Genomic DNA, 24,069 nt, shown 5'->3' on the forward strand with positions numbered 1-24,069 from the left:
TCCTCCAACCATGGCTTTGTTAGATGTAGGAAACCAAATTTTTGTTATTGTTATATGGATTGGCAGAGGTTGTGCATTTCATTTTAATTGGATAACATGTCGATTGAAAAATTTGTCCAGATTTTCTGCCAGCGCAGCTTCAGTTGCAAGAAAAACCTAGCAAAAACTTATGCATCGCCTAGATGTAATGTCATTGTGAATCTACAATGCAGCATTTAATGTTGTTGTTGTTTTTAAAAAATCCTTCCTAGAGCATTCTGCTTCCCACGTCCCCCACCCCCCCAAATGCATTACAAAAGATCTTCCAAACTGGACTGAATTAAGAAGAAAGGGGGAATCAAGAAAGTAATAGGTGTGGTCATGATTCTTGTTTACTTCTCTGTTTCTTTACTCTCAAGTCCTGGCAATGGGGCTCATTATTTGTTGTTTGTGGCATCAAACCTGAAATGTTTTTTTTGGAGTCAGAGCTGCAATTTTGTAATGGACTGAAAGCGAGATATAGCTCAAGGGGAAGTTGCTATTGGAGAAAGCGATGATCACAGCTCAAGATAGGAGTTCATTAGCACCAGTCCCTCTAGTGGGGAGAAAAGGTACTTGAGCTTGCAAAAATCCCAATTTCTTATTTCCGTTGAAATAATTCAAGTTTTCCAGATAGTGTTTGTAAGGCATGGGACCGGTCCCCCCTGAAGATAGCCATGGCTTCTTGGGTCCAATCTCACCATACGACTGTTGCTGTGGCCCAAATATGTAGGGGAGGTATAAGCTTAGCCAAATAGCAACAAGGGCCATCCGGATGACATGTGGCTAAAGGAAGGATGCTATTAACAATGGGCTACATTCGGATCTCCCCAAATGCAGTTGCCAAGGGCAGCTGCCACCTGGTGGCGGCTCTGATGCAGCTCCCTACTCCCCACATATTGCAGAGAACATGGGGAAGGACTCTTCTGTCGCACTGAGCTTTAGAAGAGGCATACATTGATGTGCATCCCAAAGCTTTGCACAACTTGTGACTTCCTGCTCCCTCTCCCAAGTCTTCTGCATGCCCCAGAGGCCTTTGGGGGAATGGAAAGATTGGTGACAACTGCAAAGATTGGCTAGCTATTAAGCCAAGCCAAATCTATGAGCCCCTGGTTCCAGTGATGCCACATTGAGGCATTGAGTCAAGCAACGCGGAGCTTGCAACCAACCAGTTGACTTGAGTTGTGTGGCAGTGACCTTTCTTCTGCATCCAGCTTGAATGGTCTTTATGTGTCTGATTTTCCATATGTGATACAAAAACAGGACAACAATGATATTAACAATAATAACCATATGAATAATACAAAATAATTATCATTATATTCTTTTTTGGAAAATTATTACCACAAACCAGCGAAACAGATTCCGCTCCCCACCAGCCTCTGCATCGGTTTTAAAAAATGTGAAGATGTACACTTGTAGAAAGTTCTCAGTACAAAAAGAGGGGGAGACAGCTGGAAAACGGATATCTTTCTGTAAGGCAACACATTACCTTTCTCCCACTTTCTCAAGTTACATTGGGATTGTTTGGTGTTTTTAGGAAGTGTCAGAACTTGGCTTGCTTCAGTTTATCGATGTGGTAACAGAGTTTCAGTGCCGGTCCCAGCTTCAGGCCCAAATATTTCATGATCATGTCACTTTTCAGTAGCAACAAAGCATTGCCGTCAATCTCCTAGTTTAAAAAGAAATGAGGAAGGAATCAAAAACGTGATGCGATTTTGACCTTTGTTGAACGGGAAGGAAACTACTATCCCAATGAGCTCAAAAGGAATGGCCAGCAGCACCTTGGGTGGTGTTGAGTTGCTTGAAAAATTAAGTAATTTAAGAGTTCTTTGAAAATTTGGAGAAATCAGGTGAACTGTGGCCCTTAAAATCCTGAACGTTCCACCTGGCATCTATCCAACTGAAGTATGGAGAATTTGTATTCTCCTAACTTTATCTGTTCTTTAAATACTGTAAGTCTAAAGTTAATTTCCACAACCTTGAAAGAGAAAAGAAAGTGACACAAGTGTCCTTGCCTAGTAGTATATCAGAACTCTTATTCATGACTTGGTCAGTATTTGGTGACATTTTGAGAGGTTCTAATAAAAGCACAGCCCAACTATGGATTTTGGAGCCCCCACTCCCATGTAGACCAACCTGGCTGCCTTTGGTTTGCGTGAATTAATATCACTTAGGGCCATTTCAATGACTGCATGAACATCACTGTTGATGCAGGTTGACTATAGCCATCTTCCCCTACCTGGTACTCTTCAGATGACTTGGCCTACAACTCCCATCATCCCAGTCAGCACACACACACACACACACACACACACACACACACACACAGAGAGAGAGAGAGAGAGAGAGAGAGAGAGAGAGAGAGAGAGAGAGAGAGAGAGAGAGAGAGAGAGAACCTGGACATAAATCACCATATGAGTTTGTTCTTTAAAAAAATCACCAGTTGGCTCTTTAACAATGAGCTATCAAATGCTTATGTGATTCTTGGGAATGATGCTAATACAGCTTTTTGTACTTCTGTTATTCTGTATGCTGCATAGTGTCAATTATACTGATGAAACTATATAAATAAAGACAACAACAAATAATACACGGGTGCACATATCAGGATTCAAAACATCCATGTGCCTGCTATTAAGGAAGAAATCCACGTATTTCCTGATGACAGGTTATTTTGAACTCAGGAATTAACACCCAACTATAGAAAGAAGTATGAGAGGTGCACCATTGAGTACATATTATTATAATTTCCTGATTGCTGCTCACATTTATTCAAAATGCTTCTACTGCAGCTTTCCTCAGATGAGCTCAAGGAGGCTAGCAACAATGAATTAGAACTATTTTAACAATTATAAAACAAAAGCAAAACATTAATAGCAGCAGTAAAACACTAGAATAGCTGTAAAGCGATAAGAACAACCTATTAAAAAAGGCCAGGAACCATTAACAATTTTAACCTAACAGGTTCTAGTAAAGCTTTCTAATGTAGCCCACATAAGTTACTAGCCTTTGTTTTGTTTGTTTTGTTTTGTTTGACTAAATACAAGGTTAGTAGCCTGCATTTCCATACTGACCGCAGAAGAAAGGAAGCCCCCTCCTCCACAGACAGCATAAGAATGCAGGATAATAGCAGCCTAGTTAAACACAATGAAAGAAAGAAAGGCTCTTTTGACGAAGTGGACTGGCAGAGCGGGGTTTGGGTCTGTGTGTGACAGGACCAAGAGATCTATTCCTTCTTTGGGATTCTGCTCAGTCACCTGCATGGAATTCCTGGCTGCTTTTTGCTCCCAGGCATACTTGTGAAGTAGAATGATGACACAATTCTGTGATGAGGCAACTACTCATAGTGTTTCTAATTACCCGATGGAAGGCCAATAAAGAAGGGGGAAACCAAGCAACTCTCGAGAAGGAGCTCCAGAGCTTGGGCACAGACACGGAAAAGGCCCACTCCCTGTTCCCAGCTTAAATGTACTTCTAGAGATCCTGGGACTCAAGCAGTGTGTGTGTGTGTGTGTGTGTGCGCGCGCGCGCACGCTCTTGTATTTTACAGAGAACCACATATTTTAAAGGAATGTACAATTCTCTCATGAATAGGGTTGCCACGTCAGGAGCATCCTGGGCCCTGCAATTTCACAGCCTGTATCTGAGGCCAAAGACCTGGTTGGGCTCTGGAAATGGAGGTTAATTGGAAGAGGGGAGCAGAAGAAGACAGACCTCACCCATCCCCACCAATAGTGTCTTTGCTCCTTTATGGGCTGAAGTTTGCAAGCTGCATGCACAGCCTTTTAAATTATTATTATTATTATTATTATTATTATTATTATTATTATCATTATTAAAGACGTTCATCCATCTGGAGATTCAAGCCCTCCACCTGCCCCCTTGAGGGGGCAGGCAAACCTAGAGACTTCAGGCCAAACCTTGTGGGCTGGTAACCCTACTCTTGAAGGGAGAACACATGTGTTTTGCATTAGGGTATATATCTAAACCTACAAAAGCTCCAATCCAGAATTTCAGGGTTAGGAAGCACCTTGTGAAACAGAAACACCATGACATTTAACGACCTGCTGTGACTCCTCTGTCATAGGCCTGGTTCAATTATAGATCTGATCTGTAGTAATAATTTCTGTTGTGCTTTATAGCTGCCAAGGCTTATGACCTAGACTAGCTTCTCGCAGTCTGCTGGAAGGCTGCAAAAGTATACAGCATCTGGAAGAATTTCATGCTGCTTTATTAAGATCTAATCCTGTGAACACTGACTGTCAAGCTTAATATTTCAGGCTTAGTGCTGAACACTGTGATAAGCCCACTGACCAATGCAAACGGATGCTAAATCTGGAGGCTTGGCTTTAGCGTGATGCCTTGGCATACAACACTGTGCTTGGTAATGAAAAATCCTTTCTTTTTGTTGCTACTGTTTTCAAAAAAGATGGACTTTGCCTGGCAGTAAAATCACTATTCAAGAAATACTGTAAAGGGAGGTAAGCTAATTGGAAGAAAGCTGGAATAATCAATACCAAGACGTATCAGGTCTATGAAACAATATGCACTTTCAGTGATAATATCCATCATTGGAAGAGTCAGGATATAATTCTGAAAGAGCAAGCTTAATTGTCCTCAACTCAAAAGCTTTACTCTCCCTTCAATATTCATTTTTCCAGTTACAGATCAGAGCAGCCCGTTGCATTACTTTGTTCACTCATCTTGGATTGGCATTCCTGTTGGCTAGTTCGCCTTACTCTTAATCTGTATCCCACATTGCTTCCCTTTAAATTCATTCAGGCTCCTTTCTAGGTCCAATCTCTCCTGAAATTCTTCTGCACCCTCCTCAGAAATGCCAAGAGGGGAGCTGGCTAGCCAAGAAATCACAACTACTATTTGGGCAAGTGCCAGTTGCCTTCTTTGTATCTGGGCATCCTGGAGGAATGAGCCACTATTTACCCATAAGCTTTTATACTGACATGAACTAGGATTCCTTGCAGACAGTAAACATGTTGTTGGTCTCTCTCAAGGCAAGCTGTTTCTGTCTTAGTATGAAAAGTACAGGACTGGGAAGTTAAACTAACAAAGGTCATCACCACCTCATTCTGCAATCCTGCGCTTGTCATCAGCTGCAAAAGCAAGGATTTCAGGTGCTGCTTGGGAATGTCAGCAGCATTCAAGGCTTCCGACTAAATTATGCACCTGCTCCTTAGAATCATTTAACTCACAGGAAGACATGGCTAAGGTTAAAGGAGTAATCACTTGTCTCTCACCTCTGGGGTCTTCATGCTAATCCAGTTTAGAAATGAAGGTTAAACAATTTCAGGGAAATGAGTTATTCAAAGGCATAATTGAGCAGGATTGGGTGATGGCCTTAATCAAGCATCAGACCTCTTGTATATATCTGTGTGAAGCTGACTGAATATAAGGAGCAGGTTAGTGGGTGCTTTGATATGGAAAATTTAGAGCCCATATTATGTTTAAACCACATCACCACTGTCAAGGACTGCAGCATTGCACAGAATGCTAAGTTGTCGGCTACTGAGCTTACTGTAGAACATAATAAGCTTCCTGGGTCAAATCACAGATCCAAATGTCCAACATTGTATTTCCCAAAGTAGCCAATGAGATATTTCTAAGGAAGTCCACAAAAGGAGCATAGATACTCTTGTTGCAACTGGAATTCAGTGGCCAAGGTTCTCTTTAGGTTTGATGAGGCCCTAAGCTGCTGAAGGGTATGGGGCACTTTATATGTCCAGCTGTCCTTTGTCAACAACAAATTGTCACTGTTTTTTGTGTTGAATATATGCTATATGGTAATTTATGGACCTAATAGGTACCAGTATCTAAAGCCATTTGCACATAACAAAATATGTATTTTATCAAAGTAATTGCTGAACTGAAATACAATTAAGGAGAAGCCTACACAACACAAAACACTGTTGTTGTATGTAGGTTTATTTTATTTGTTTTTTTAATCTTATATTTTGGAAATGTACGTCCAGATTTTGTTTCTTTACATTTTGGGGGGGGGCCCAAGAGAGTGGGGCTCTAAGCTATAGCTTGTTTAGCTTATACGTAAATCCAGCACTGCTCTCAGTCATGCTGGAGAAGGTGGGAAGCAAAAGAGGAATTATCTCCAGGTTCATAGGTAAAGGTAAAGGGACCCCTGACCATTAGGTTCAGTCGTGATTGACTCTGGGGTTGCGGCGCTCATCTCGCGTTATTGGCCAAGGGAGCCGGCATACAGCTTCCAGGTCATGTGGCCAGCATGACAAAGCCACTTCGGCCGAACCAGAGCAGCACACGGAAACGCCATTTACCTTCCCGCTATAGCGATATCTATTTATCTACTTGCACTTTGTCATGCTTTCAAACTGCTAGGTTGGCAGTAGCTGGGACCGAGCAACGGGAGGTCACCCCGTCGCGGGGATTCGAACCGCCGACCTTCTGATCAGCAAGCCCTAGGCTCTGTGGTTTAACCCACAGCGCCACCCGGGTCCTAGTAAACTATTAATTGTGATGTGCAAACTGTTTCTTTAGTTTATTACTAGCCTGTGCAAGATGTGCCTCAGTAAGCTAAATGCAGGCCATTGGCCATGTATGGTGGTAGCCTGTCAAGCACTTCACAATCCCGTTTTCACAGTCCCAGGTAAGTAGCTCACAATGTTCTGGTGGGCTTCATTGGCTTAGTGCAAATTGTGTTTATTCACTTGAACATTAGTCCTGGATAACATAATTCCATCACAGACAAGTTTCTACATACGTGTTTTCTGAAGAGCTCCACGTGGGGTCCCAAAGCATGAGGGTCGGCATCCTTTACAAACCAAACCACATCATCAACGGTCCAGGTCGAAGGATTCTTGCTTATGGGCCGAGCTGCATCTTGCCTGTCTGGTGAAGGACTTGAGGCTATTTGAGGTGAAAAGAAGCAAACAAAGGAACCCGTCACATTACAAATAAACACTGATTAACTTGTTTCTTCAGCAGTAGCATGACAGCCATTACTTGCAAAACCAGCATATTTGTAATACAAATAACCTGGGCTGCATTTGCATGGCTAGTAAGTTTCATAAATGTACTTTGCGTCGTTCATGTCCGTTAATCCTTGAACCGTTCACATGAAGGGAACAGTGAATGCCAGGAAGGGAGTATGTGACTGTTGAAATGCATCCACAGAGAGGATTTCTTATGCTGCAAGAAGCAGATGCAGGAAGAGCTCAGGGATATCCATATATGACATCTTTGAATGGGCTTCTCCTGGTAGGGTGTGGGACAAGAGCCATCATTACGAAGTGCATCTCTTTGGCCTCCAAGCAAAGAGCAGTAACCTTTAAATTAGGTCAGACCACTGGTTTTTCCATGCTTTTGACCACTCCTATTTAGGTTAACTTGGAATTAAGTCCTCCTATTAAGTCCAACCGGACTTACCTCCAATGTGCATAAGGCAGCCACCTAGTATCTAAGCCTTGTGTGGAAGCAAGCCTAAGGCAGCCTTCCCAGCCTGATACTATCTAGATATTTTGGACTACAACTTCCATCAGGTCAGTCAGCCTGATGAGAGTTATATTAAAAAAACCAAAAACATCAGCCACACTTACACAGAAGGGCATAAGGTTGGGAATGGCTGGCCTAAGAAGTGAGAAAGCAGAGAGAACTTTGGACATTGTGGATTTGATTGCTCAGCAGAAGGCATGATGGTTAACCCTGGGTTATAAAAATGCAAAGGACTCACTTCCCTGCTGGGAGAGAGAAAATATGCCAGCTGCCACAGTCTGAAGGGAACAACCGCTGCTATCATAACCACAGGCAGCAGAGAAAGTGGCTCAAGTAAGCACCATCTTCCCATCTGGAATTAAAAACGTGAAGCTGCTAATGGAACAAAAGAAATGGTAGGCAGGGACAAAGCAGGGCTTTGGCAAATGCCTCCCCTGAAATCCTTAGACCGAGGGCTGCTTCACAGAAGATATGCTTTACAGGAGTGTACAGAACCACCACCAATGCCTAGACATGAAAGGACATGGGATGGACTGATTAGGTAGGCCTGGAAGCTGGAGCACGTGGCAATATCTAGATTCATGTCATCAGGGGAAAGGAGGCACTTTCCCTGTTTTCCACGCACAATGTGTGGACACTTTCCCCTACATTCCCACATCTGCATGCACACTTCAGTTGCCCTACTTTTAAGAACACAGGAAGCTGCCTTATTGTGAGTCTGACCATTGCTCCATCTAGCAGAAGGTTGCTTTCATTGACTGGCAGTGGCTCTTTCTTGGGTTTCAGGTGTGTGTGTGTGTGTGTGTGTGTGTGTGTGTGTGTGTGTGTGTGTAGGGGGGAGTTCTCCCAGCTCTCCCTGGAAATGTCCAGGATTGAACCTGGGAACTTCTATAGGCAAAGCAGATGCTCTACCACTGACCGAACAGCCCACCTGTAAATTTGCATTTGCTCTTTGTAGCAAAAATGCATATTGCATGTGGGGCAGCCCTAACACTTTCCACAGGATCAGAATATCTTCCTGCTCAGTATCCTCCTAATCACCCAGCTTTTATGAAGCAGAGTGTCCCCAAAGAACATCTATTTGGAGAGCTACTAAAATTGCACAAAGATGAACGTTGCGCATGTGACTTCTTAATGGCATCAAGGCTGAGATGATTTAAGGTCACATCAGCTCCTTTCAACATTAAATCAAGGCAATAAAGCACACTGGGATGAAAGTGCATTTATGTTTTTTTATTCTTTACTCTCTGCAGAATTATAAATCTCAGTCGCTATCTCTGTGCCGTTTCCTTCCTGAACTTAACCCCCTTTATTTGCTCCTCTCTCTCCTTGGCAGCGCGGCATTATGGTTGAACAAACAGAGCCTGTTTGGCTTTTAGCTATATCGCCGGTGTGTGTGTTAAAGTGAGTATGCACACATGGAGAAACAAAGGCAAATGAGCTTAGAAGAGGCGGCACAATGTAAAATGAAGTTAGTCTTGATTAGACACTGGTTGCTCTATCACTCCTTGCTGTAGTGCCGTTAAGAAGCTGCTGAAAACAGCAAAAGCCATTTGCACAGGAGGAGCATCCCAGTTTGGTGTCTTAGCATTCAATTGAAAATGCAGGAAGTAGTTACAGGAGTGGAGCGGGGAAAGATGCCACCACTGCTTGGCCTTCTGCTGCGTCAACATCTTATAGTAGCTCTGCACTTTCTTTGGTCTGCTAGGTGGACTATAAAGAGATCAGAATATGTGGTATGTGGCTTATCAGATGCAGTGAAGCACCTAATATCAGTGCTCCCTCATATGTAGATGTCTGACAGACATCTTTAGGATAAGATTGGGACAGCAAGATTGAGGATGTCAGTGGCACAGAACACTTAAATTGCAGAGTGGTTTAAGACAGAGGTGGGCAGACTTCAGGCATGGGAGGTTCCCTTTATGTTTAGCTAGAACCACAGGATCCACTGAGTTGAATCAGTGCAAAAGGCATCCACCTAGAACACAGTGCCTCTGAACTGCTGCTACTAAACACAGGGATGTGTTCTTAGTATCAGAGCCAAGTTGATGGTCATCCCACAACTTTCTTTACTTTGGCAGTCTAATTGAGGTGTGAGTAGTTTGATTGCTGCTGTTGTTAAATTATTGAGAATCAAAGATCCTTGCTCATCTCCTACAAACTACCCAGAGATCAACCAATAGAACCAGATCAAACTTCTGCCCATTCCTGGTTTTGGGAAAGAGGAGCTAAGAGGTTCAAAGAGACTGGGGAGCCTGAATTCAGCAGGACCATGGAAGCATCTCAACAGGCTTGGTCTTCAACCTGTTTATTGTGCATTCTTGGTTTTCTTGCACATAAGTTAGACTCTATTCAGTCTTTATTGAGCAATCACTGTGATTTGTGTAGGGGGCTCTTATAGCAGTACAGTACTTTGCTAGTGATCCTCAGGTAACAGAGCCAACACAAAGAAGTCCCTACAATGTTCCGTACTGGATGGTGCTTCATACAAAAACAGGACTTTAAGCAGGGCCTTCCCAGCCATTCCTGAGGAGAGGCACCCTGTCAGATACATTAGAACCACACATAACATAAAGGACTTAATAAATTAAAGCCAGCACTTTGAATTGGGCTCAGAAGCTAATTGGTAGTCAACAAAGCTGTTGCAAAATTGCTTGACTCCTCAGGTCTTGCATGCTTTGTTGGAGGAGCCCTACCTGTATATAAATCCTGCATTAATGCATCTGAAATTTATTCACACCAGGGATTAAATACATTAATAACGATCTCATCTCTCTCATGTCAAAGGTATCCTAGGGCATTGTGTCATCAGAATTAATCAAGATGATAAAGAATGCTCAGATTACAAAGAGAGAGGAGTCTTTGGTACCAATAATTATCCTTAAAGATCATAATTTAGGTAAAATCCAATTTCCTGGCTTTGGCAGGTGGCAAGAAAATATGTAAATGAACTGCGCTTAAAAACTCGTGATGCAGCTCAGAGGGATAATCAACCTATTTTGTTTTATTTGTACTTATTTTTAGAAAGATTTATATCCCACCTTCCAGTGCTTATGCAGCACCCAGGGCAGCAGCCAACAATTAAAACAAACAATAAATGCAACAGCATTCCAAAAATACAATATAATAAAAACAGTGACAGATGCAGCAGATAAAACAGAATCATTTGATTATATATACATATATCTTCCCAATAAAAGAAAACGGTTCACTGGAATTGTCTGGTGGTACCTGGAACTGTCTTTAGATTTAGGTAAAACACAATGTAATAGGACTGGTCACCTAAACAGACAGAGGGCTTTGACCACACTCATGTTTATCTCAAGTGGTTTTACATTTGTCTCGCCACTTTCCCCAGGAAAACCCATTGTTTGCCACTGAATCAGAACAAATGTCAATCCACATAAAAAGGAACATTGATATTTGTTCTGATTCATTGGTAAACAGCCAGTTTTCTTGGAGGAAAGTGGCGGGACAAGTGGGAAGTATGGCTCCGTCCTGAATCTCAGTCACTCCGGCCACCCAGTGGCTCCAAAGATGAGCTCAGACTTGAATTTAGATTTCTCTGGATCTCAGTAACCACACTGAACTGAAACAGAAAAAAAGGAAATAAATGAAGGCTCAATAAAATAGAAGTTTAATGAGAATTATTACTGAAGGAAAGGAAATAACCAAATGTGGGACAACAAAAGGCCACAACAAGCTACAGCCAAGCAACAGGCTGAGGGGGAAAGTACCTCAAACAGAATAGAAATATTAAGGGTTCTATTAAGCCCATTAATAAATTAGATAGGGGAAGATATTCACTACTTTAAAATGGTCAAGATTACTTGGGCAAATCTATCTTTAAAATGTAAAAATATACATGTGACATTTGACAAATTAGAAATGAATGAAGTTGTTGTTGTTGTTTAAAAAAATTGCTATTGGTCAGACCATGACAATATTGTATCCTAGTGCAGTAATGGAATTACTGCAGGCTTATTTAATAAAACCAAGGAATTGTTTTTGAAAAATTCTAAATAAATGGAAAGAAAACAGTATGTAATTTCATTTTTAAAACAAATGAAGAAAGAAACACATATTGTAACTGGAGTAATCTTGGGTTCTGTTAGGGTTTGGCACAGACTTAGGGCTTACGTTTGCCTGGGTTTAAAAACCCCCCACAATATTCATTGATTAAGATTCAGTTTCATTTCCTGGCTTACAAAAATAAATGTTTGTGTAATTATTTAAAAACAGGTTAGTAGGCTATTTTAATCCCAAGGTTTGAGCCTTTTGGAATACATATTTCAAATGTTTCTCTTCTTCTTAACATAAACAGTAAGAAATAAAAAGAAACTGCTTTTTATTGTAACTTACATGCTTACATCAGGCCCACACAACTTGTGGTGCATCAGTCACAATACAGCCCATCAGTATTGTGGACAACGCCTCCATTTCACGGTCAAGGCTACACAAGGCTGCTGAGCTGCACTTGGTTGTGAGTGGCCTGGCTCATAAAATGATATCATCATGACAAGAGTTGGTCTTTAAGGAAGAATAGAAACTTCACAGGTAGCAAAGGAACTCAACACATCATCAGATAAAAATTGAATGTAAGATGTTACCACTTCTGTTTCCTTCCATGTAGGTTCCATTTCTGGTTGGGCTTGATGTCTGATGCCTCAGAGCTGCAGCTGATGGTCCTCCAGAGCCCATCTGGCCAGAGCGGTGACTGCAAGAGGAAGATGACCCACCACCATGACGTCCCTCGCCAGAACTCTGCCTCATAGAGTACACGGATCCCATACAATTAAAGGCAGAATCAGAGGGGTCTACGCTGTAATGCTTTGTGTTCACTGGATCAACCAGGTAGTCTTCAGGTATGACTGTTTCTGTTCAAAAAGAAAGGATCAGGGGTTAATGAAATAACATCATTGATTTTCTACCAAAGTGAAATTACATATATATATATATATATATATATATATATATATATATATATTCATTCTCTCAGTCTTAAAATAGCAGACAGGCAGCTAAAAACCATTAGCAAACTAAAGTGTGAACAGAATTAGAAGAAACTGCAGTATGTGGGATTTAATTTATCAATGAGGATTTATAATAGGAAATGGATTTGAATTAATTTATGGCATTGTGACTTTCTAGTTCTGAAATTAATAATATATGTAAGTCAACTTCACTCGAGGCTTTGGTTGACTACAGTGCTTGGTTTGCTTCAGAATGATTTTAGGCAGTTACAGAAAGTGTATGATTTTAAAGATGAATATATATAGGCCAAAAGGATTCAGGCTGTTGGAGTGAGGCTTGAGCACAAGGCTTATTTGCTTAATGCAGGGGAAGCTAACCTGGAGTCCTCCAGATGTTTCCAAACTACTATTGCAGGGGGAATCACTGTTCCCTTCAAAAGGCTGGTGGGAGTTGTAGTTCATCAAAACCTAGAGGGCCAGATGTTTAATAATACACTCCAGGCCTAATAGTACAGTGTGAATTTGAGAAGACAGGGAGTTAACCGGCCATCAAGTCCACTATTTACTTGTACTTACAACATGAAGGTGTAAATAAAAAGAATAATAATAGTACATGCAGCTAATTGATTTAATGAAAAACCTGATTGCTTTCCTCTCAAAATGTTACATATAATGCATGTGGTTTGTTTGTTTTTTAATTGAGACCATGATTTTAAGAACAAGTCTGGTGTCCCGGTGTGTGCTTAATCTGTTCTCTATTGGCTATTTTCTATTCAAGTTTGTGTTCATGGGCTCCTTCCCTCACATCATTTCCCTTCTGTTGCACACTATGAGAGAGTGAGTCTGGGATTTGTTAAGTCCTTGTTTCCTGTTACATCTGAACTGGAAAACTGTGGTTTAATCAATGCTTACTCTCCACAATCTGATCCTAGTTTCATATTCTGGTTTGTAAAAAAAAGAGTTTCTATGCTTGTACAAAATGGGGAATTGTGGTTTAATAAACCATGATAGAAGCTGGGCTGAAGGTGGACACATAAGAAGAGGAGGAAGACAAGAATGGAACACAACAACACAAGGTTTGATCTCAGTTGAACTTATAATTGTTTATTAAATTCAGATAGTTAGTGTCTGAACTGGTCCTTAAACCCACATTGGCATAGGTCAATGTTGCAATCCACAGGACTCATAACAAGAAGCTGTTAGCAGCACAATCAAACGCTAGCACAGTATTTGTGACAGTATTACAAGATTTAATTAGTTTTGTTAACAACACATAGCAGTACACAAATATTAGAAATGGAAAAGGAAGCCTTAGAGGCTGAAAGAGATTTAATATGAACAATATTTTGTGAAAATTGTGATGAAGCCAATATTTCGCCTAAAATGATGTGTCCAATAAGTGGAAAGGGATACTACAGCCTCATGTATAGATCATCATTGTGGATGTCAAAAGAATATAAGAGAGAGTGATGAGCAAATTGGGAGACATTAATTCCATTTAACAGAGTTCTCTGCCATCTAGAATAAGGGCCCTTGTTCTTGTTCTGCCTTCTCCTCACTTTCTATCATTATTCTTTTACCAGTTCCCTAGCTGGCGTTTTTAAATAACAACCACTAGCCATTTCCGAACCTGAGAATTGAGAAGGACATAAGTATAAATATTTTTACACTCTATAATATCCACACGTACTCCAATTTTTGGTGCATAGATCATGCCCATTGAGTATACACACAATTTGTTTTGTGCCTGCAGCCTCCTAGGTAACTGTAATACTCAATACCCACATGGGCATCAGGAGTGGGGCAAGTATGCAAGGCAGGAGGTGCCAGGTGAGGAAAACCTGCCAAGACTCAGTTTTCATCACACATATTTGATCAGCTATGTGCAGAGTCTCACCTCACAAACTGGATGTCCAGCTCTTTAGTGTAGGATTTCTCCACCACCATACACCAGGGCAAATGTTCCACAACTTATATTTTCATTTTTAAATACAGCATTTTGCACTATTTTTTTGCAGGATTTCCTTATTTTGGCTGCCCCAGCTAAATTTCTCATTAATATTTCTCAGGTCCACATTTGCCTCTCTTTCTCTTGCCATTGCTCTTAATATTTCATCCTGAAATCACCCCATGACCCCATCCCTCTACCTTTTAAAGTGCTATAATATTTTTCTTATAATGGGATGGCCAGATGTGGCCTGTCTATTTTCAGCCCTATGATCTCATGGTCACACAGCCCTGCCCTTCATTTGAGCTATGCCATTGGCTCATCTACCGGTAATCGTCAGCTTCATCTAACCGCCTTCCTTGGCATTGTTGGAAGAGATTAGAAAAGCCTTAAAGCTGTATTCCAAAGACAGCCTCAATAAATAATATCTACTTTTTTATTTTTTTACATAATGCTGAGACTGATTTAACATCTGTGTCAGTTCTGAAGTCACCTTCAAATTCTTATTAGGAGGTGCAATGTGTTGAAACAGATGGCCTTCCAACTCCCTGAAACCAACAAACTTCAACTCCAAACTCCTTGTTATTATCAGACTGGTGCATTTAAAAAATGGATTGGAGCAGTAGTTTTACAGGAAGATCTTTATTTTCACCTTTCACCAGATGCATGGAGATAGATCCTGAGCCATTTTGTACATTCCACAGAAGCAACAAGAGAGGAAGTTTGATTGACTTCCAACTCCCATGCATCCACCCCACACTTATGGATTTCCTGGAAGGGGACAAGATGAGCGCCTCTCTCACAGTGACCCAGGTATGATGAACATCTCTGACACAGGTAAGTGCAATGAGGAATACTTCAAGGTGTGACCCCTGTGAACATTGTTCATTTGTTTGCCTGAAACATTTGTTTTCTGTTGTTCATCATGAATGATCTGTGTGTGTGTGTGTGTGTATGTGTATGTGTGTTTCCTATGTTATTATTATTAATCATAATCACATAATTTATATACTGTGTTCCATTTCAAGAAGAAATACCAAGGCGGTTCACATACAAATAAAAGCCAACAGAAAAATAATGCAAACAAAACCAATTATAAAAACAATAGCTACCTTTAATTAACACAGTGAAACAACTACATTAAAACATCCACAATTAAAACATATAAAAAACAAGTCCATTAAAACAGTATAACAGTTAAACAAAACTCAAAGCAGGGGATTCAAATCAAGAGATCAGTGGAATGCTTGTCTAAACAGGCACACCGCAGAACAGAAATTTGGAAGCATCATGAGAACTGGAGACCATACCAGTTGTTGAATTATGGAGGCCTCACCTGAGTGACAGTTCCCTTGGCTCCTGTTTCAGGATGTTCCAGGGAATTATAATAAAATTTGGGGAAGGGGATCATGGACTGGGGCTTTGAATTTCTTTAAGGGCCCTCCTACCTCCCCACCCCACATTATTTAACCCACACTTGCCTGTTGCTGCTTTGTAATATTGCCACTCCTGCTCAACAGGAAGATCCCCACTTCCCCTTTCATGCTCAGATCTAGCCACCATCCTCATGCCCTGCCCCAATTTATGATAGCCTCCATAGCAGTCTGTACCAGCCGGGCGATACTGACATTTCTTCTGCAAACCATTCCTATCAGCAGTGTGAACTCCTATAGACATCGTTAAAGCCTACCAGTGTGTCTGAGCTATGGGCATCAGCTACTTGCAATACTAAAAATAAGCATTATGCCATAAGGATTATGGTTTGTGCTGCAAGCAAACCAACACATGGTCGGATATTAACAAGAAAAATACCCAGCCTGGTTGAAAATTTGTCAGGCAGCATCCCAGTGTTGTTCCACAGGGACACCAGACAGCTGTCATGAATAGAACGTAGTACAGTAAATAAATGTCAGTTTCTACTTTGTGCAAAGTAGATGTTTACAAATGGCGTATTATGCTAATCTAATGTCCCCTTCACTGAATCACTGTCAAGCAGTGCCTGAATTGGGGGTGTAAAGGTGGCAGTGCCATAACCCCACTTTTGACTGCAGCTCAGCTGTCAAAAGGGATGAAAAATCCATGTATACAATCATCACATTCCATCTCATTTCAAACACCGAAGATAACATAATGACCTCTTCTCCACAAACCTTTTTAGATCAGGCAAATAGTTTCCTATTAAATTTTGTTGTGGTTGAGTGCATTGCACAGATCTCCCATTCCCCCTTTAAATCTGACCTTAATATTTTATTTATTGTTTAAGGGATAATGTTCATGGCAGAGGAATATATGAGGCAATAAATGGCTTGTGCAGGTAATTAAATGCTGAACCAAAGCCGAGACTACTGATAACCATAAAAGCCATTTATTTTGACTATGTTCCAAAGCCATGTACTGCAGTTATTATACAGGGGAAGGCAAAATCAAGTCTGCCACAGGACTAAATAAGAGTAAGAATAACACAGCACATTTATTGCTTTTGAGATATTGAACTCATGTTGCCTCCCTCCTCCCCTTCAGAAGATCACTTTGAAATCAGGCAGGAGACTCACATGTCTATTTTTTCCTAAACATTATAAGATTTTAATAAAGTCCTTGATAGTCTAAAAAAAACTTTCAATGGCATAAGCAAAATAGCAAATGACATTACAAAGCTTTGCTCTCAAAACACTCCACCCTCCTCCCAGCTTGTACCAGTTGGGCATAACTGTGACAGTGTGACTTGAAAGAACAGTCCACTAAATTCATACAGCAAGAGATGAAAAGCATGTTTTCATCTTTGCAAATGGATGAAATCTTGGACTTATTGTCCAAGATTCCGGATACATCAAAGTGTCATGTGTGTACAGTTAAGTGGTATAGTGTCCAGTTCTAATGCCTGTCCACTTCTAATGCCTGTCAGACTAATAAATCTGTGTGTCGCTCCAAGTTCTCATAAAGCTAAAGCTAAAGGGACCCCTGACCATTAGGTCCAGTCGTGACCAACTCTGGGGTTGCGGCGCTCATCTCGCGTTATAGGCTGAGGGAGCCGGCGTACAGCTTCCAGATCATGTGGCCAGCATGACAAAGCCGCTTCTGGCGAACCAGAACAGCACACAGAAATGCCGTTTACCTTCCCGCTGTAGAGGTACCTATTTATCTACTTGCACCTTGACGTGCTTTCAAACTTCTAGGTTGGCAGGAGCTGGGACTACCTCACAAAGGTAGAGGGAGACTAAACACTACAAGAGAAAAATTGGCCTCCACGTGTTGTGTTTTACTCATAACACTAATGTGGATCAGGAGGCAAGTATTTGCTGGAGATAATAGGTGGATAGCATAGCTGCCAAGTTCTCCCTTTTTTTAAGGGAAATTCCTTTATGCTGAATAGGCTTCCTCGCGAGAAAAGGGAAAACTTGACAGCTATGGTGGATAGGAGATTTGAACCCTCCACACACTTGCTGTTTCTCTCCTGCAAATCTCTCTTTCTCTTTAAAACCCTTTCCCTTCAGCTGGGCTCTAAGATCAGAAGGGGTGTGGTTGGGAGGGAAAGCAGTATTTGCTGTTAAGAAAGAATAAGCAGAAATTTGTGAAGAAGAGTTAACGTGTGAGAAGGGTTTAAGAACCTGCTGTCCCTGATTCTCCCTTGAAAATGGTAGTCCAACACACAGACATGGATTTCTTCAAATACATATTCAAAAGTCATTAGGAACCAACTGACCTGATTCCATCCGTCCATTTTCATATTCTTCAGGGTTTTCAGAAGTGTTGTATTGTGGGAAAGGTTGATTGCTGAAAAGATTGTCACACAACAAGCTACGGCAAAGCTTTTTGAGGAACCGCAAAACATAACCAATGCTGTTCACTACTGGCAGGCTCAAGAGGTGCTGTTTCCCATCAAAAGAAGCAGAAACTAGGGGAGAAATGAGGAGGAATTAGGGGATTCTCCAATATAAGCAGTAGCTCCTTTCATAAAGCAGAGAGAGGTTCTCTTAATAGAGCGCACATTCTCTTTTTTTACAAGCCGCACATCTTTTGAGCAAACACTGATACTGTGACCTCTTTAGGCCATTCACTAAATAAATACAAGAAGGATGAAAGTAGTACAGAGTATCATTGATTTTTGTTGCTTTAAATATTTCACAGAAAGAGAAGAGTCTGAATCTCTCTTCCAGAGTCACAATGTGGATTGCCTTCAAATCCATATACAAACTTCGCTGTTACTTCATCTCTCTGTGCTGAGCTAAAAATCAAATCACCAGACTCTGATGAAAGCTGTACTCTGAATCCTAGATCACAGGACCAATTCACTACTTTGGTGAAATTTCTACCCACCCCAACCCCAATCTATGGTGACATATACTTTACAGAAGACAAAAGAGCATGTCACTGCTAATTTTCTTTTTAAATAATTTGTAGTGGCACCATTAACTGGAACCTTTGCATACCTATTTAGGCTGAGGTTTAGGCCTAATCAATTTTGTTTCAGGTTTATTCAGTTTATGCGTCGCTTCCCACTAAAGAAGTTCCTAAGTGATTTGCCACCAAAGTAAAAAACAAACAAAACAATTAAAATCACATAAATATTATTAAAACAGATTTAGCAATACCATGTCGTGTCGTTTTAAGAAATAAATCGATAAATATATGGATCTGTAAAGTGGAAAATGTTACAAAGTACTGGAGAAAATAGCATGAAAAATGGTTGTGCCAACTGATCCATGGTATACATTCAGCAGATTGGGCCCAAAGTCTGAATGGGAACCAACATTTTTTTTAAAAAAGTACCGTAGATAAAGCTTGCGCCAGAAGCTAGTGATGGCTGGTCCACATGGGCAAATGGAGCTCTCTCCCCAGCCAGCCCCTCACCCCACCTGCCTTCTTACTTACAAGCAGTCTAGGGTGTGACATTGTCTGCCAGCTTCATCCTCCTAGGTTTTAGTGTTGCCCTTGTAGCACTCAGCAGGGAAGATTATGGGGACCAATCTATTATTAGCTGGCTCTGCCTGTCAGTGGCTCTGGCGCCACCTGCTATTGGCCTCCCTGCCTTCTGCCCCAGCATTCCCACTGCCAGAAGAAATGTGTCCAGTGGAGAACATGCACAATACTAGTTTGCTGGCAGCAGGGGGAGGGGGAGGGGGGATTGGTGCAGTTTGGGTGCACTAGCAGAGCCAATCTGGCACTCCTGCCCATGCAGACCCATCATCTCAACCTTTCCACCACATTGACCCTCCTGGTATGCAGCAGCCCCACCATTGCCATGATGTAGCATTGCAGCTTCCCACAGAGGTGGTTTTAGGGGAGCACATTCTATGCTGTAAAATGGAGTATGAGAGGCAGGGACACCCAATTTTAGCATCACACAGGGCACCACTGAGAGTCTGCCACTGCTTCCCCCCACTGTGCAAGCTGCTTTTGGCATGTACCACGTGGTGATGTAGATCTATAGAAGTCCATCACATCCATTTAGACCTGCTGGGAAGTTGTGCTGTTTTATTGCTGTACTAACTTCTCTTTGGTCAGGATTTGCACTGGTAGCTTTTGAGCTTTGCCTTTTACTTATAGCAGAGAATCAGCCAATGATCTCAACAAATATACTTATCTTTCAGCTTTAGTACTTCAGTCTGAGTTTATTCAGAGGACCGAAGTCAAATGAATTGCAGCCGGAGCCCATAAGGCTATCATCTCATTAATGTTAATAGGAATTTAATCATACCCATACAAGAAGAAATAATGGACTTTATTGGACACAACTGATTGGCATGCTTTCAGGAACAAGCTGAAATAATTTCTCAAACATGTGTAGCTTTTTGTTTCTTTCAACAAGGATGCAAACTGGGATCAGAGTGCCTCAGGGGAAAATGAAAGTGGAGACGGAATATAATTAAATGTTGCACAGCAGGATAAAGCTCAGGGTTGCACAGCATGGAGGAGGGTCCCAACGATGCGGCAGCAATTGTATGGTGATCACCGCCGAACATGTTTTATCTACATCCACTTTCAGGGAACTAAATAGTTCTTAACGTGTATTTGCTCTTCACCTTTTCCTTAGTAAATTCAGCTAAAAATGTTAGTGCCTAATTTCCAAGTAACTATTACATAGCTTTAAAACAAAAGCAAAGCAAAAATCTTGTAAACGTTTGAGCCAACTAACATAGAGGCTTAAACATTTTCATTATTTCTCTTTCTATCCTCCTCAGAGAAACTATCAGCATTCTCCAGGAGGTCCAAGACAAGAAAGAGTCTTGTGGCACATTGAAGACTGGCAAATTTATTACAGCACAAACTTTGATTGACTAGAGTCTATCCTCAGTTGGCAGATACATGTGGGTATAGAGCAGGGCTGGGGCACCTGTGGTCCTCCAGTTATTATCGAACTCTAACACACATCCTCCCTGACCAATGGCCATACTGGGTGGGGTAGATAGAAGTAGGAGTCCAGCAAAATCTGGAGGACTGCAGTTTCCCCATCCCTGGTGACATCCTCATCAGATGGATGTTAAATACAAAAACATACAGCGTACGACAATTACCTTGCAAGCACAATGATTCAGAACAGCAGTAATTGATGCTCATTTAGTTACTCTACTTAGTCATTCAAGCAATCACTTCACCTACTTGTCAAAGCAAGACACACATGGATTGGAAAGGAGCCAGGAAGGAGCCTGAGCACCTCTGTAACTTCTGGTGGAGGTCCTGCCTCACAATATGAGGAATTGACTGTACCCTAAGGTTACTTCCATAAGGCAGTTGACTGCCGACTTGGTACTGCTCATGCACTTGAGCTTTGCGCAGTATCCACACAACCTCATCCTCATAACAATTCCACCCTGTATTATTTTCTCATTTAATTTGGATTTACCATTTATGCAGAAAATCCAATATGTAACTAAATAACCCATAGTAACAGTAAAGGTATATTATGTTGGGTGGGTGGAATATGAGGTGGCATTTTGAAGAGGACTTCTTATGGTCACTATGAAAAAGTTGCATGCATGAACAGCACCGAGGCAACAATAAACAGTCACTTGCAAGTAACCTTACTGGTGGATCAAAGTAACGCCATTAGTTTGCAATTTACCACTCAGCATTCCATTTGCTTCTCTTCTTGCTTTTAATGCAACACCTCCATTGAACATTAAAATATTGGAATGAAATTTGATACATCTGGGAAACAATGATACATTTCAAGTTTAAATCTAGTGCCACCCCTTCACCAAATGCAAAGTGCAATGCCAAGCAGATCAAATTAACCAAAACCAATGAAGTCTGGATGTTGACGCGATTAAGGGGAGGATTTCAACTCTCCCATCTCCTGAGCCAGTTGCCAGCTACATGCTGTGATCCAGCAGCAAGGCCCGAAGAAACTCCTCCCGCCTTGCTGCATGCTCCTTGGGTATAGGAACCTGACATGTGCAGCAAGGCTCCATTGGCCAGTGTTCACCCCAGTGCACCTGACAGGCCCAAACACCACTCTGGCTCTGATATTAGTTGGATTCCCCCCCCCCAATCCACTCATCCACCTGGAACAATTAGCCATATTCAGACAACAGCCAAAAATGTGAAGCAGGAGAAAAAGTTGTGACACAGAGCAATTAGTGTCTTCGGAAAAAATCCTCCTCAGTCCCCTCAATGAGAAGAGGGAAGAGTGCAGGGTGGAACGGGCTTAAATAGCCAGATCTCCACTTCTCCCCTACAGGGAAAATCACCCTATTTGGTTGCCCACACCCCTATAGCAGAGTCCATCTCTCCTCTTCTTGCAGGGGTGGAGGGTGTGGCGAACACTTCCTCCCTCACACACACACACAGGGAAGAAACAGAATTCCAAGGGAGCCATGCAGTCCACTTTGAAGAATGCAACATAGAACGCTTGGTACATGCTTAGAAATCTATTATATGTTTCATGTTTGGAGACCAGCTCATGCCCTGCCCAGCTCATGCTCAAAAAAGATTGTGTGGCAGAGTGTAAAACAGACTGTAACCCATCATCTAAAGTGAATCCCTTTAATCACTAATTTTTATCAGCTGGAATTAGACAAAAGACTGTTTCTAAGGACAGAGACAAGTGTGACACAACTAGGGCTGCCATATTTTGAACAAAAAGGAGGACAAATTTGCCAAATTCTACTTTTAACTTCAGGGATGCGGGTGGCGCTGTGGTCTAAACCACTGAGCCTCTTGGGCTTGCCGATCAGAAGGTCGGTGGTTCGAATCCCCACGATGGGGTGAGCTCTCATTGTTCAGTCCCAGCTCCTGCCCACCTAGCAGTTATAAAGCACGTCAAGTGCAAGTAGATAAATAGGTACCACTCCGGTGGGAAGGTAAACAGCGTTTCCGTGCACTGCTCTGGTTTGTCAGAAGCGGCTTTGTCATGCTGGCCACATGACCCAGGAGCTGTCTGCAGACAAACGACGGCTCCCTTGGCCTATAGAGCGAGATGAGTGCCACAACCCCAGAGCCGTCCGTGACTGGACCTAATGGTCAGGGGTACCTTTACCTTTACTTTTAACTGTGAATCGTTATGACGACTCTCATTTTACATACTAGTGAAAAAAGAGGATGTGTCCTGGAAAAAGAAGGCATCTGGCAACCCTAAACACAACATACATTCTCACCTGACACCATTTCACCTCCGTAGCCCTGCTTGACAAGTGAGAAGACGGTCTTTTGCTGGTGTGCACAGTCAATGCAAGCCTGAACTGCCTGCTGTAGCACCATCGAAGGCCGCTCAGGTCCGAAGTGGTCTGGAAGTTGCTGCACTTTCTTTCGTTCAAGGTATGGCCCCACATTTGCTTGCTTGTTGACATAAATGCAGACTGAACAAAAGGAGAAAGATGTCACTGTAATAATAATAATAATAATAATAATAATAATAATAATAATACCCTGTCCATCTGACTGGGTTGCCCTAGGCACTCTGGGTGGCTTCCTCTAGTTGTCCCAGGGTGGAAAAGCCATAATAAAATAAAACATTTTTTTGGTCTGACAGCATTGATTTGAGCAAAGGCAAACAGCTTTTGAATTGAATCTGCTTCTAATAATAGGACAAGATAGTGGTTTGGATCCAGGGCTAGCTTGGGTTTGAGAGGCCCCCTGTCAAAGTGACCTTCTTGTGGGGGCTCCCACTACACTTACCTTCTGGTAGTGATATTTTATATGTCTAAATTACCCACAGTACTATTGACATAGTGTTGTTCTGAGGCACTGCATGGAATTAAAATAGCAGGTGGGTCACAGAACCAGCTTTACGGGAGGGGGAGAGGCTGGTTTAGAGGTTGGTCCTTCTTGGGCATGGGAGCCCCTCTCCAGCTGCTCAAGGATGCTATGGTGCTGACAATAATGACTATGAGGCACCCTACCCTATATGCACCTGTGATGTTTCATTCCCAGGTTTGTATTTTAGACAGAAGTTTTATATTTATTAAAAGGTACACACTTGGAACAATCAGTACAGAATGCCTTACAAGCAATTGTGATTTTGTTCAACCTTTTTAGAAAACAAGCAAATGCTTTTAAGAAAGCCAGTGTGGTGTAGTGGTTAAGAGCGGTGGACTCGTAATCTGGTGAACCGGGTTCGAGTTTCCACTCCTCCAAATGCAGCTGCTGGGTGACCTTGGGCTAGTCACACTTCTCTGAAGTCTCTCAGCCCCACTCACATCACAGAGTGTT

The 24,069-nt window shown here is 41.8% G+C and overlaps 1 protein-coding gene across 1 annotated transcript in view; it reads right to left on the minus strand.

The window, feature by feature from the left end:
- Positions 1 to 1,253: 1,253 nt before the first annotated feature.
- Positions 1,254 to 24,069, minus strand: part of SCML4 (Scm polycomb group protein like 4) — a 92,191-nt gene continuing 69,375 nt past the window's right edge. The window contains exons 4-8 of the mRNA XM_035110678.2: positions 23,016 to 23,216; positions 18,122 to 18,313; positions 12,111 to 12,377; positions 6,770 to 6,915; positions 1,254 to 1,690 (exon numbers count right to left, since the gene is read on the minus strand). Of these exons, the coding sequence (XP_034966569.1) occupies positions 1,565 to 1,690; positions 6,770 to 6,915; positions 12,111 to 12,377; positions 18,122 to 18,313; positions 23,016 to 23,216 (932 nt within the window). The 3' untranslated portion in view covers positions 1,254 to 1,564. The remainder of the gene's footprint in view (positions 1,691 to 6,769; positions 6,916 to 12,110; positions 12,378 to 18,121; positions 18,314 to 23,015; positions 23,217 to 24,069) is intronic.

This window comes from Zootoca vivipara, chromosome 3, assembly GCF_963506605.1.
Source record: "Zootoca vivipara chromosome 3, rZooViv1.1, whole genome shotgun sequence".
Taxonomy (NCBI): Eukaryota; Metazoa; Chordata; class Lepidosauria; order Squamata; family Lacertidae; genus Zootoca; species Zootoca vivipara.